The 13311-nt window shown below is 58.1% G+C and overlaps 5 protein-coding genes across 5 annotated transcripts; all 5 read left to right on the top strand.

The window, feature by feature from the left end:
* Window positions 1-654: 654 nt before the first annotated feature.
* Window positions 655-1767, top strand: LMXM_29_3490 (hypothetical protein, conserved,lorien protein; the record flags this gene model as incomplete). Its single annotated transcript, XM_003877447.1, has 1 exon — window positions 655-1767. One exon carries the CDS (start codon window positions 655-657, stop codon window positions 1765-1767), a length of 1113 nt encoding a protein of 370 aa, XP_003877496.1.
* A 705-nt stretch (window positions 1768-2472) lies between these two features.
* Window positions 2473-3651, top strand: LMXM_29_3500 (S-adenosylmethionine synthetase; the record flags this gene model as incomplete). Its single annotated transcript, XM_003877448.1, has 1 exon — window positions 2473-3651. The coding sequence occupies one exon, from the start codon at window positions 2473-2475 to the stop codon at window positions 3649-3651; it is 1179 nt and encodes a 392-aa protein (XP_003877497.1).
* A 1579-nt stretch (window positions 3652-5230) lies between these two features.
* On the top strand, window positions 5231-5974 carry LMXM_29_3530 (conserved hypothetical protein; the record flags this gene model as incomplete). The annotated part of the gene is made up of 1 exon (XM_003877449.1): window positions 5231-5974. The coding sequence occupies one exon, from the start codon at window positions 5231-5233 to the stop codon at window positions 5972-5974; it is 744 nt and encodes a 247-aa protein (XP_003877498.1).
* A 1527-nt stretch (window positions 5975-7501) lies between these two features.
* On the top strand, window positions 7502-8872 carry LMXM_29_3540 (conserved hypothetical protein; the record flags this gene model as incomplete). The annotated part of the gene is made up of 1 exon (XM_003877450.1): window positions 7502-8872. One exon carries the CDS (start codon window positions 7502-7504, stop codon window positions 8870-8872), a length of 1371 nt encoding a protein of 456 aa, XP_003877499.1.
* Window positions 8873-9965: 1093 nt separating this feature from the next.
* On the top strand, window positions 9966-11495 carry LMXM_29_3550 (cytochrome p450-like protein; the record flags this gene model as incomplete). The annotated part of the gene is made up of 1 exon (XM_003877451.1): window positions 9966-11495. The coding sequence occupies one exon, from the start codon at window positions 9966-9968 to the stop codon at window positions 11493-11495; it is 1530 nt and encodes a 509-aa protein (XP_003877500.1).
* Between the last annotated feature and the right edge of the window lie 1816 nt (window positions 11496-13311).

Genomic DNA, 13311 nt, shown 5'->3' on the forward strand with positions numbered 1-13311 from the left:
AACACGCAGGTATGGGTCAAGTGCGACGACGGTGTTTGGTGGCCCGGCACGTTGAGAGAGACGGACACGGAGATGCAGGCCTTTCTGTGCGCTGGTGAAGACTGCTGCGTAGAGTTTTATCACAGCCCAGGGGAGCTTTATCCTCTTTTCTCTGCTGACAAGGCCCATGTACGCCCGTTGCACGCGGAACCACACACCCGCACCCCCGAAGAGGATGCGTGGTTTTCTAACGAGACGGTGGCGGAGGCGGCGGCCAAGGCCCTGCGCGACTATCAGTGCTGTCGCCTCCTGAACTCCCCTCCTGACGGTCCACCTGCGGTGCCTGCTGCGATAAGTGAGCGAGAAAACACGCGCGACGCCGTGCCCTTCACTGCTAGCGAGCTGCGTAACATCGAATCTCTGCTGGGCGCGGTGGGTAATTCAACGGCAGCGCGTCTCCGACAGGAGCTGCAGCAGGCACGTGTCTCTGTCGCGTCGAAGGGCCTGCGCAGGCAAGACGCACCGAGACGACAGGCCCGAAAGCGGCAGCGGCCCGCGGAGCCTCCATCCTCTTCGGTGCCACCTGCGGCAACACGCCGTAGCGTGCTCGCGGCGGCTTCTCCTCAAACGACTGAAGAGGCTCCAACTTGTCCTAGACATGGCCCCAGCGGTGCGATGCATGCTCTTTGGGAGGCGCTGCCGGCTACACGTAGTGTTGCGAAGCGCACTTCGGGCAGGTCTTCCCCGCCTCTGTCTGCCGGCGGCGGCGAGGAGCATGATGCGAGCGAGGAGGACGAGGACGCCGTACCATTTGTGCGGGCTGCAAGGCGCCAGGTGCTTGAGGTGCTCCGCCACGAAGTCTTCGAGAATTCGTCGAGGCTTGTCTTGTCGCCCGTGTACCACTTCGTGGACATGCTCGGGGCGGTGGTGGTTGAAAACAGCAACCTGGTCACGACACTGCCTGCACCTCACACGCTGCACGAGAGACCGGCGGAGGGCTTCTCGCCGCAGCGGCGCGTGCTTCTCGTGCCTTTGACAGAGACCTATGAGCACACTACGGGGTGGATGGTGCCAACGGAGATGGAAGGCGCACAGCTTGCCATGTCGCTGTACGTCAATGACACACCCGTCTCTCTACCGCCAAACTGGCAGCTTTCCCCCGCCAAGGAGGCGGCCGCAGTTAAAGCGGCAATCACGGTGGATATTACGCCCCTTGTGTTCCCGATCGAACGGGATTTCTTCTCCTTACAGGTGATCTTCTCTGGCGATGTGGCCGAGATGGAGATGTGGCGTGGCGTCATTGCTTGTGTGCTTGTGGAGGAAGTAGAGTTGGCCCGCCTCGGTGAGCGCATTGTGTCCACGTATCACAAGCGTAGAGCGCCCGTCATCTGGGGATCGCCGCCGTCATCTTGCGGCGAGCGCGGCGTCGTTGCAATCATGGAGGCGTCGGTGAAGATTCAGTGCCCCATCACCACGCTCACGATGGAGATCCCTGTGCGGAGCATGTACTGCGAGCATCTGCAGTGCATGGAGTTGGCGGCGGTGCTCATTCAATGTGCTCGGCAAAACGTGTGGAACTGCCCACTATGCTCGGCTGCCATGAAGCCAGAAGACATCATCGTCAACTACCGCCTCAGGGACTGGATCGCCTCGCATTCGCAGGAGGTAGTGGCGCAGGTCGAATATGTGGTGGAGACGGAGCTTGGCCGACCCCTGAAGATTGTGTACAAGGCCGCACGACCAGAGCAGCACGCCACAATCGAGGTGATAGATGACGAGGAGGAATAATGGTCACTGTCTGGAGGTAACCCACACAAATGCACAAGCATTCATTAGTGAGCGTTCGAGAGCAGTCAGCCGCCTTCAGCAGCGCTGCTCCCTCACGCACGCAGACGCGTTGCTTCTTTGTCTACTCAGCTTCCTTCTTCCCAGTTCCCTCGGCCGCGTTGGCTGGGGTCTTCGAAGAAGATGGCCGAGCACCAAACATGAACGAACAAGCGCCACTCAGCTACGGGACGAAAACACATGCGGCTACACTCACAGACGCGTTCGCTGTGCAGAAGCACAGCTGAGCTGCAAAGAGATAGATGAACCCCCCGCGCGGAGGCAGTGAGAGTGCTGCCCCTTCTCTGGTTCTCCTTCATTGACACGTGAGGCTGACCTCATCCACTCCTGCCCACGCACCCCCCTGAAAGGGGAACAACGGCGCATGATTGGGTACGGCGGACGTGCACATGCATGTGCGTCTGCTCGCTCCCTCACAGGCTCATGCTGCATCTTCCTCGACGTCCTCTGCACGCCCGCTCTCTGCGTCTCACTCTCTTCCGCCTGATGTATTTATCTCTCCGTATCTCTTCGTGTTCATTTCCACGTTCTCGCCTTCGCACTCAACGTCACACCTGCTGTCTTTTGTTTCTTGCACACACGCGGTGTCCCCTCCGCACTACCCACAGTCCACACGCCTTCCACTCACCCTATCACCTCACCTTTACAATGTCTGTCCACAGCATCCTCTTCTCCTCCGAGCACGTGACGGAGGGCCATCCAGACAAGCTGTGCGATCAGGTATCCGACGCCGTGCTTGACGCATGCCTCGCCGGCGACCCGTTCTCGAAGGTTGCGTGCGAGTCGTGCGCGAAGACGGGCATGGTGATGGTGTTCGGCGAGATCACGACGAAGGCAGTGCTAGACTACCAGAAGATCGTCCGCGACACAATCAAGGACATTGGCTTCGATTGCGCGGAAAAGGGCTTGGACTACGAGTCGTGCAATGTGCTGGTTGCGATTGAGCAGCAGTCGCCGGACATCTGCCAGGGTCTGGGCAACTTCGATAGCGAGGATCTCGGCGCTGGTGACCAGGGCATGATGTTTGGCTACGCGACGGACGAGACGGAGACGCTGATGCCGCTGACGTACGAGCTGGCCCGCGGCCTTGCAAAGAAGTACAGCGAGCTTCGCCGCGACGGCAGCCTGGAGTGGGCTCGCCCGGACGCGAAGACGCAGGTGACAGTGGAGTACGACTACGACACGCGCGAGGGCAAGCAGGTGCTGACGCCGAAGCGCGTGGCGGTGGTGCTGATCTCTGCGCAGCACGACGAGCACGTGACGAACGAGAAGATCAGCGTGGATCTGATGGAGAAGGTGGTCAAAGCTGTGATCCCCGCGAACATGCTGGACGGAGAGACGAAGTACTGGCTGAACCCATCTGGCCGCTTCGTGCGTGGTGGGCCGCATGGCGACGCCGGTCTGACTGGCCGCAAGATCATCGTAGATACGTACGGCGGCTGGGGCGCGCACGGCGGTGGCGCCTTCTCCGGCAAGGATCCTTCGAAGGTGGACCGCTCCGCTGCGTACGCCGCGCGCTGGATTGCGAAGTCGATCGTTGCGGGTGGCCTAGCGCGCCGCTGCCTTGTGCAGCTCGCGTACGCCATCGGTGTAGCGGAGCCACTAAGCATGCACGTGGAGACGTACGGCACCGGCAAGTACGATGACGCGAAGCTGCTGGAGATCGTGAAGCAGAACTTCAAGCTGCGCCCGTACGACATCATCCAGGAGCTGAACCTGCGTCGCCCCATCTACTACGATACGTCGCGCTTCGGCCACTTCGGCCGTAAGGACGAGCTGGGCACGGGCGGGTTCACTTGGGAGGTGCCAAAGAAGATGGTCGAGTAAGCCAAATGCCTGCACAGAGGCGTGTTGCCGTGCAGGCGTACCGAGTGCGACGCACACTCCCTCCTATCCAGCTGAACGGCTCAACCCACTTCTCATCGACTGCGAGGTGTGCCGCTACTCATGCAACCTCACTTTCTGGCATGGCGCAGCGCTATAAGGAGCTGTTGCCACGGCGTCACATCACCCATCATCATTTATTCCCCCACCTCCTTTCGGGCCCTTCCCTCTGTGTGCTTTTTTCTGCGCTGATCATGTTGGGTAACAGACGTGTGATGCGTTTTTGTTTTCTCTTTTACGTCCACTTGTTAAATATGGTTTCAGCGTTGTGTCTGCGCGTTTGCGCATTTTTTCTGTTTTCATCGCCCGTGTTTCTGCCCTCCCTCACCCCCTTTTTTTCGTGTGTGTGTTTCTGTTAAAACAGTCCGACCGACGATGTGAAGAGTCCCTACACCACATTGTGGAATGCCGCGGCTTGATGCGACTGCGTGGGAAACATGGCACCCATGCCGAGTGCAGGGTCTCAGAGGACCCTGACCTGAGGCTGGCCAACCGCCTCCCTGCGCTCATCCGGCATGTTCCTGGACCACCCTCTGCTACCCCCGAGCCGGACGCTGGACGCGACCCGCTTTGGATAATCTATGCGTGCAGCGCACTCAAGTCCGAGTGGCGCCGACCGCGCGGCACGTATCCGAAGAGGGGACGAGGCGGGAGAGGGGGGGCTAGGCGCATGTCCCGACTCGACGGCATGACGGTCGGTGTAAGACGACCAGGGCGTAGCGGCAGCGCGGCAGCGGTGTGTGGGCTGCGACTGTGCATGCGTGTGCTTTGCGAGCTGCTGCGTTGTGGCATAATGGCACATTGAAGTGAGGAGGAGCGAATGGATTGATGCGTTTCGGCCGAAAATTTGTATCAGTGTGTCTCGATGCGTTCAGTGAGTGGCACGCGGTTGACGGGAGGGGGTTCAGTCGATGATACTTCACAGCGTTAACAGGGCCTTCACTAAAGGCGTCGCTCGTGTTTTTTGTCATTTTTGAAGGGGGATTGGGCTAGAAGTGCTGTCCGTACTTGTGGCAGTTTCCAGCCTTCAACTCTGTGGTGCGTTCTCTTCTGTAATTTTGAACACGACTTGTGCACACAATGGTGAGGGTGCTAGCGAGATATGTAAAGCGGAACAAAACTGAGTGCGGCCGGAAAGGAATGGCTGACGACGCAAAGAGAGTCTATAAAATAGTGCGTTGCTGAGTGACGGGAATGCCGGTGAGCATATTTTCTGTGAGGCGTGTACGTCAGTGGAATCGCATGGCGCCGTATCTTCGTCAACGCGCAAGATGAAGGAAGCAGAGTGGAACTCTGTTTTCTGTTCTTCATCTTGTCGTAACCAAGTCGATGCTCACGGCGGGAAGCGTGCGCCGTCTCGTTACTCCTTCTGCATCCTCTTTCGTCCTCCCTTGCTGAGTTTTGCACGCAGTGCTTTGCTGTCGTCAGGCAGGCTCTTTCTGACGGGGCTCTTGCCGACGCTCTTTGCCCTACCGGGCTGTCTCTTCTCGCTCAGAGTGCTTCGGCGACACAAAGGTCAACCATGAAAGCGGCGCGTCTTCTTTTTCAGTCTGACCGGCGCACGCGTCACCACATGATGATCGATGGTGAGATCAACCCTAGAGAGTGGTTCAACTGGCACCCGAAGGAGTACCAGCCGTGGTACTTTGATCGGCACAAATTCCTCTACGAGCAGGGCCAGTATGCCGCCTATAATCACCTGCTGTGCCACCAAGCCTATCTGAAAGATATTGAACATCTCACGCGATATCCTGAGCCGCGCACGTTCATCATCGACTGCCGTATGTCGCCTGCAAAAATGCATTCCTGGGTGCCGCACAGTATGTGGCTCCCGCGCGATGAAGTCGAGTACGCCTTGCAGCTCACGAATGACGAGTTCCAGGAAATGTACGGCTTCATGAAGCCCGCCAAGGATGACGACGTTATACTGATCTCGCACAACGGCCTGGCATCCGAGCAGGCCGGCTGGGAGTGGCGCAAACAGTACTACCAACACGTGTACAACTACCGCGGCGGCACGAATGAACTCTTCGGGGAGGACTACCAGGACTTTATCCTAAAGGATCGGCTAGATCCCTGGAAGGGGCCGTACCCACAGAAAAGTATTTTTGTGGATAAGTGGAGTAAGCGCAAGGTGCTGACACGCACTGGACCGTTTGACCGTCAGTACGAGATGCAGGATTTTGCTTTACCCGACTTAGAGTTGGAGACGCCACGGCACTCAGAGGATGGCCCGCGTCACAACATGCCTTACGGTCTACAATAATGTCGGGCTTGGCTCAATGTTGCCCCGTTTGAGGGAAGCACGGCTGCAAATCGACAGCTTGAGAAGGCCATATAGGAAGGTGCTTCCAGACTGACCGTGACCTTCTGCTCTGTGCTCCCATTCCTACTCTCTGATAAACGATCCACTTCCCTGAAACCCGTCAGTTGTTCTCTTCGCAGACTTTTGGCAGTCAAGGGACGCGTGTCTCTCCGCCGGTGCGTGTGAGATGGATATCGTTTCTTCTTCGCTTCGATGCGCCATTATGCCACAACGCAGCAGCTCGCAAAAGCACACGCATGCACAGCCGCAGCCCACACACCGCTGCCGCGCTGCCGCTACGCCCTGGTCGTCTTACACCGACCGTCATGCCGTCGAGTCGGGACATGCATCTAGCGGACCCCTCCTCTCCCGCCTCGTCCCCTCTTCAGATACGTGCCGCGCGGTCGGACGCAGGAGATGCCGCACGCTTCGCGCGCATGCACTGTGGGCATCATCGGCATGCACTACGGGGCACCTCTCTCTCGCTCACCACTCGTGCCCCCTCTCTTGCTGCACCGGAAGGCTGAAAACCGTGGAGAGCAGGTGCCCTCCAGACCTGCAGGGGTGAGGTGCATCCCCTGCAGCGTACACACTGGCACCGAGGACGCGTCGAGGTGCCGGGACAGCCATCACCGTGTCGCACCATCCAGCCCACTACTGTTCCAGTGCATGCGGAGCGGGCCGGGTCCGCGGCTACGCTCAACACCACCGCAGCGCGGCAAAGGCAGAAAAGCAGTGGGCGCATGCGCGCATATGTGCTGGATCGTCAGCGCGACCCGTCGTGAGCTGGTCCTGGCGCGATCATGGCCGCACGTCTCCTCGGCACCGCGCCAGCCAGGCGCTGTCCGCCGACACCAAGAGTCCGCAGCCGTGCCCGGAGACCGGGCTGCAGGCTCTTGACCACCCCTCACACACACACACACACACAGAGCGTGGGCTTCACACCCTGGTACCATGGTTGGGTGGCGGATCTCATTAGTTTATTGTCATCTCCCATAAAGAAAGGTCATGTTCCAGTTGAGCTGCTTGGGACTTTTCTCGGGGATGTGTATCATCCTTTGCGAGGCGGGTCGGCTGCTTATTCTCTTTCGACTCTCAGTGAGCCGGCACGGGAGAGTGTATACGAAAGGTGACATCTTCTCCATGCGAATCGCGCAGATCTGTCCAGATGCGTAGTTTTCAACCTACAATGAAATCCCTCGCTGCTCCTTGTGGCAATACCTCTTTGCACGCATTGGGGTGTTGGTGGTCTCTCTCTCTGTTTGTTTTCCGTGACTCTTCTCTGTACTCCTGACGGGGATACACGGTGCGCTGTTTGCGCATATCGGCCGAAACATGTGCATGACGGCACGTGTTCCACGAACGTGACTTTCACAAATTCGCAGGAGTGCAACAGCCAAGGGTGCACTCACGTGGGTGGCGAGCGAGTAAAAGAAGCGAAGCGCTGCGGCTTTCGCGCGCGGTGCGTCTCTCATGCAAACACTATGGATGCGCCGAGCTGCTCTGGTGACCCGCTCTTCTGTGTTCTCGCACACCATCTACGATGGTGCATGCTTCGTGCACGGTGGCGAAAGTGTAGAGAAACGTCCCAGTCGGCGCCGCTTTGCCGCCTTCAACACGCGCGGGCGTGTTGCACAGGCGAAGGAGCTAGTGGACATGATGAAGAAAAAGTCAGCGCAAGATGCGAAGGAGTTCTACGAAGCCCTGCAGCCGCGTGACCGATTGGACATCCTGCGGCTACTCTACGAAAGGCGAAAGAAACGACAGAGCGACCAGGCCTCGTCTAAGCTGACCAAATACTACAGCGTGCCGTTCGAGAAGAAGTACTTCTTCCGCGAGGAGGATGTGGAGGAGGAGAGCACGCTTGGCAGGGGTCCCGGTGGGCAGGCCACGAACAGGCGAATGCAGACCGCTATTGTCAAACACGTACCGTCTGGCCTCATCGTGAAGTTCAGCCGCTTTCCTTCGCTTTGGCTGAACCGCCGAGCTGCTCGTGAGCTTCTAAACCTGCGACTGGAGGAGCATCTTCTGGGACCGGCTTCACGACTAGGCAGGGTCCGCGTGGCACGGGAGCGGCGTCGGCGACGGCGGCAGCGCACGATGGCATACCTGAGCGAGAAGGGGGCACGGCTGCAGGCGAGGGATACGAGGCGGTGCCATTGGCTCGCCTTCCTAACGGGCGAGTCTCCGCTGCCTAGCGCGGCTGTCTCTCAGATGGGACTGGAGGAGGATGCCGCCCTCGTACCAGTTACGACGGCAGTGCTCTTCGGGTCAGAGTGCCACAGATGGTGGCCCAAGCTGAGAGCTGCCACCGAAAGTGCTGCCGCTGCTGCTCCCGACAGCACTAGTGATGATTGTGTGCCGCTGCTCCTGCAGTATCTCTTCCCTGTCGTGTACGCGGACAGCAGCTGCGCAGAGCGGGAGGAGATGATGGCATGCAAGTCGAACAAGGCGGTGCACACGAACGTGAAACGAGCGCTGACGTGCTTCTGTGAACTTTTCGGTCTTCGGTTGCGGCACACCCTGGCGTCGGTGCCGCCTGAGGCATCGCGAGTAGTCCTCGAAAAGGATGGGCTGAATTGGGTGGAGCACAGGTCACGCATGATAACGAACGGCTCTCTGAGTCGGTTGGCTCGCACATGTTGGCCACGCGTGTACATGAGTGTCCGCGAACTCGGTATGACACCAGAGGCGCGCGCCATTATTGTCTTTTTCAAGAAAGAGGTCAGCACTGCCAAAGGGTCAGCATCGGGGGCGTGGGCAGCGGAGGCACTGCAGTGTTTTTCTGAGGCCGTTCGGAGAAGCAAACCTCCTGTGGCCGTGCAGCTGTCGAACGCACCCTCATCTCGGGAGACGTGAACGGACTTGCTCACCCTCTCCTTTCCCTCGCTCTGTGTCGCTCTCTTCCTTTGAGCTGCTGTTAGTAAGCGCAGCCTCCCCTGTGGCGATGTGCGTGGGCTGAGCACGGCGCTTCCTCCGCGCACGGGAGCGGGGTGCACTCTTCTTTGGACACCCCTGCTTTTGCGCCGCAGGTAAACGAACCCCACGCCCCGAACTCGCCCGATCGCACTTCCCCCCCATGCTTTTCTCTTCTGCTGCTACGCTTCGACCCGTTGGCGACGGCTCGGCGCCATACGGCACCCCCTGTCAGCCTTTATGGCAGTGCCGACAAGACTGCTGAGACATTGTGTAATAGTTAAGCAAAAAAAGGGAAGATGACATAAACTGCGCGAAGGGAAGGTGAGTGGCCCCTTCGAGGTTTCGTCAGCTGACCTCTGTCACCGTGCACGTTTGGGGGTTTGCCGAGGCGCGTTCATGCTTGAATTCATGTGTCTGTCTCAGCTCGCACGCAGCCCACGTTCTCTTTCGAATATCCCTGTGGTCGCTGCTTGCGCGTAGCTTAGCGGTCGGTTGTGACTGCTGCGGAGAGTGCTGCCCGCTAACCTTCAGGTTGGGCCTGCTGGAAGAAGAACCTCCCCAAAGAAAAAGGCGTGTGTGTGCTCACTGCCAAACTTCTGCGCCCACCTCTCCTGCTTTTTCGGTCTTGCCGCGCCCTCTGCGCGAGTTCACCTGGGCATCAGCGTACAGATACGCACCAACGCACATGCGCATACATGCGCAAATTGATTGAATCATACCTCACGTTATCATCCGTGTAGAAAGGAACGTGAATTGCGTGTACCGATCGGAGGGGCACCGTTCGGTCTCCCCCTAGCACGTACACTTCGGTAATTTCTGCCCGCACGTGCGTAGTCTGCGTTTCCGGAAACTCCCCCGTGTGTGTGTTCTGCGCCTTCCTCTCCGCCGCTTCGTAGTGCTCTGTTCACCTTGATCAAGTTTTCTTCGCATTTTCCGCTTCCTTTTCCTCCCTTCGCTTTTGAACGCTCACAAAAGTACAGGGAGCACGGTCGTCTGTCGAATCTCTTTTCATCCCCTCGTTCGCTGCTACACAATGGCCGCGTTTAGTCGTCTCCTCGGCGTTCAGCTGCCGTATGCCGTCGAGGTGGCCATTTTCCTAGCTCTCGCCTACGCCACGGCGTACGTGCTCACCAGCATCATGTTCGCACGCACTCACAAATTCAAGATGGCTGGCCCGCTGACGGCGATTCCGGTATTCGGTGGGGTTGTCACTATGATTAGGGACCCTTACGGTTTTTGGGAGCGACAGCGCCAATACGAGCCGCATGGCTACAGCTGGATGGCCATCCTCACGCAGTTTGTTGTCTTCGTGACGCGCTCGGACCTGTGCCACAAGATCTTCACCACCAACGGCGAGGACACTCTTACGCTCCAGTTGCACCCCAATGGCAAGCTGATTCTCGGCGACAACAACATTGCCTTCCAGAGCGGCCCCGGTCACAAGGCGCTGCGCTCCAGTTTTATGAATCTCTTTACCACCAAGGCCCTTTCCCTGTACCTGCCGATTCAAGAGCGCCTCATTCACGAGCACATGAGTCGCTGGGTGAGGGACTTCCCGTGGGGCGGCAAGCCAGAGGAGATGCGCATGCACATCCGCGAGCTGAACTTCGAGACCTCGCAGACAGTGTTCCTTGGTGAGCACCTGCACAACCGCACCGAGTTCACTCACAACTACAACATCATCACCCGTGGCTTCCTCTCAGCCCCGCTGTACCTGCCTGGCACCTCGCTGTACAAGGCGGTACAGGCCCGCAAGCTGACTATGGTGGAGCTCCAGGCTGCTGTGCGCCGCAGCAAGGCCCGCATGACGAAGCCGGACGCTGAGCCGCACTGCTTACTCGACTTCTGGACGGCGACGGTGCTGGAGAAGATCGAGGAGGCGGAGGAAGAAGGCGGCGACGCGCCGGCGTACTCGTCTGACCACGCCATGGCGGACACGATACTCGATTTTCTCTTCGCTTCTCAGGCTGCATTGACTGCTAGCATGACGATGATCACGGCGACGATGGCCGACCGTCCAGAGATTCTAGAGCGTGTCCGCAAGGAGCAGGCTCGCCTGCGCCCCAACAACGAGCCGCTCACGTATGATCTGGTGCAGGAGATGATGTTTACGCGCCAGTGCGTGATGGAGCAGCTCCGCCTCTTTCCCCCGGCGCCGATGGTGCCCATGAAGGTCCACAGCGACTTCCAGCTGGACGAGAAGACGGTCGTGCCGAAGGGCAGCATGATCATTCCGTCGCTCCTGGCGTGCTGTAGAGAGGGCTTCACAAACCCCGACATGTACGACCCTGATCGCATGGGGCCTGAGCGTCAGGAGGACCGCAAGTTCGCGAAGCAGTTCATCCCATTCGGCGTAGGTCCGCACCGCTGTGTTGGCTATAACTACGCCATTAACCACCTCACCGTATACCTCGCACTCATCGCACACGACGTCGACTGGCAGCGCACGCGCACTCCTGACTCTGACAAGATTCTGTACCTGCCCACCCTGTACCCCCACGACTGCCTACATACATGGCGCTACCGTGAGGGGATGGAACCCAAGGCTGAGGAGAAGGCGTAGACCGAGGCGTGAGAAACGCAGGAGGGCAGCAGATAACACGCGTCTTTTGCCACTTCATCTTGCTCACGTGCATGCATGCATTCACGGATGGCTGGAAGAGGTGAGTCCGCGACGAGTCTGTAGCCGCTGTGCTGCTCGCCCTCTGTCTATCTCACGCTTCACTCTCCACACGCGTCTGTGTGTCTGCGCTGACATCCGAATTGACCGACATAGAAATTGAAAGACAAGATGGCGGGGGAGAGGGAAAGGTGAAAAACGATTAAGTGCATACAAAAAAATTGAACCAATTGAAAACCGGGTGAGTCACCTCTGCGAAGACGTGGAAGTAGAAAGTGAGTACTTTCTCTTGTTCTCCGGGCATCACAGCAGAGAGGGTTGGAGGGAGGAGAAAATATCCGCTAGAGGGTCTACCCGCGTAGGAGTAGGGGGAGGTTAGTCGCATCGACAATTCATAGTGGGAGTGTGTGTGTGTGCTGTGCAGATACTTTCCTGCGTCACTATCAAGTGTCTGTGGAGCCACGCATCTATCGCTCTTGGGTGTCCAGCGAGTCGACGTCGTCTCTCGCTCTTCTTCGTCTTTCTCGTTTCTATGTGCACCGACTCCCCCTTCATTCACAACCCATCTTCTCTTCTTCACGCTCTTAGTTATTTTTTTGTTGCTCCTTCATTGGCTTACGACTCTTGTGTCGACACGGAATTTTCTCATTCACTTTATTGCGTTTTTTTCTCGTTGGGGTCAGGGTATTTCCTCCCCCGCTCCGCTTCTCCGTGTTTCTCACCTTCTGTAATCTCCGCCGTTTTTTCTTTTTGTTGTTTTCATTCTCCTTTTACCATCCTTATTTTCCCTTTTCCTTTGCTCTTGCTCGTTTTGCATGTCCTGTGCTTTGCGATGTCTCTGTCGACGTCAGCGTGCGGAGCGTGTATGGCGTTTTTGCGTGTGCCTCTACATTGTGTTTTCCCCGCTTGCGGTTGCATCTCGGGCGTCGTTGCCACCTTCGCCGCTGTCGCACTTGCGCACCACCTCGGTAGTACCCCCCCCCCCCCGACGACTCGCTGTTTTCTCGCAAGTCACGTGTGCCGCGTGTAAACGACCGATTGAGGCAACGCCCAGGGAGAAGGATGGTTAGTCGAAAATAAGATGGCAGGTGCAATAGAATACAGGAAGGGGAACTAATGTTGACACAGAGGGTAGTGACTTCGCTTTTAGAATTTTACTATCTGACACGAAGGCATGTAGTGTCTGCCCCCCAAAGAAAAAAAGCAAGAGAGGTACGAAAACGGAAGGAGAAGCGTAGGACGCGCTAGCGGCTTCTACCAATGATTGAGGGATACGGGAGTCAGTGGCCTCAGCGCAGTCGAAAACCCATCTGGTGCTCTCCACTTTTACCGGAGTGGCGCGCGGTCTCGGGTGATGTGGTCCACCTCCCCATTCTCACGGACCCCCCCCCCCGCAGCGCCCTTTGTGTGGTTTGTGGGCCCCTGGTGCTTCTCCGCTCGCAGCCGCTCTTGACATCTCAGGCAAAGAGGGCGTGGGGGCTAGAAAGAAGTGCACTGTGATGCGTCAGGAAACAGACGCCGTGATGAGCCGATGCCTCACCGAGTAGCGTTACGCCGCTCCTTGATCGGTGCCGCTAGGAAGGCGGGTTGGGGAGGGGGAGTTGTTTGGCGCCATCGTGGGTGAGCTGTCGTCTTCAGCTGGGATGATTCCGTGCCGTATTGGCCCTTCTCGGCTTCATAGTTGCATGAGCGTCACACCTGTCATGCCTTCTCACCGCACACATGCAAACTTTTTTTTCTCCACCGCTGCCCACTCTCC

This window comes from Leishmania mexicana, chromosome 29 (assembly GCF_000234665.1).
Source record: "Leishmania mexicana MHOM/GT/2001/U1103 complete genome, chromosome 29".
NCBI lineage: Eukaryota > Euglenozoa > Kinetoplastea > Trypanosomatida > Trypanosomatidae > Leishmania > Leishmania mexicana.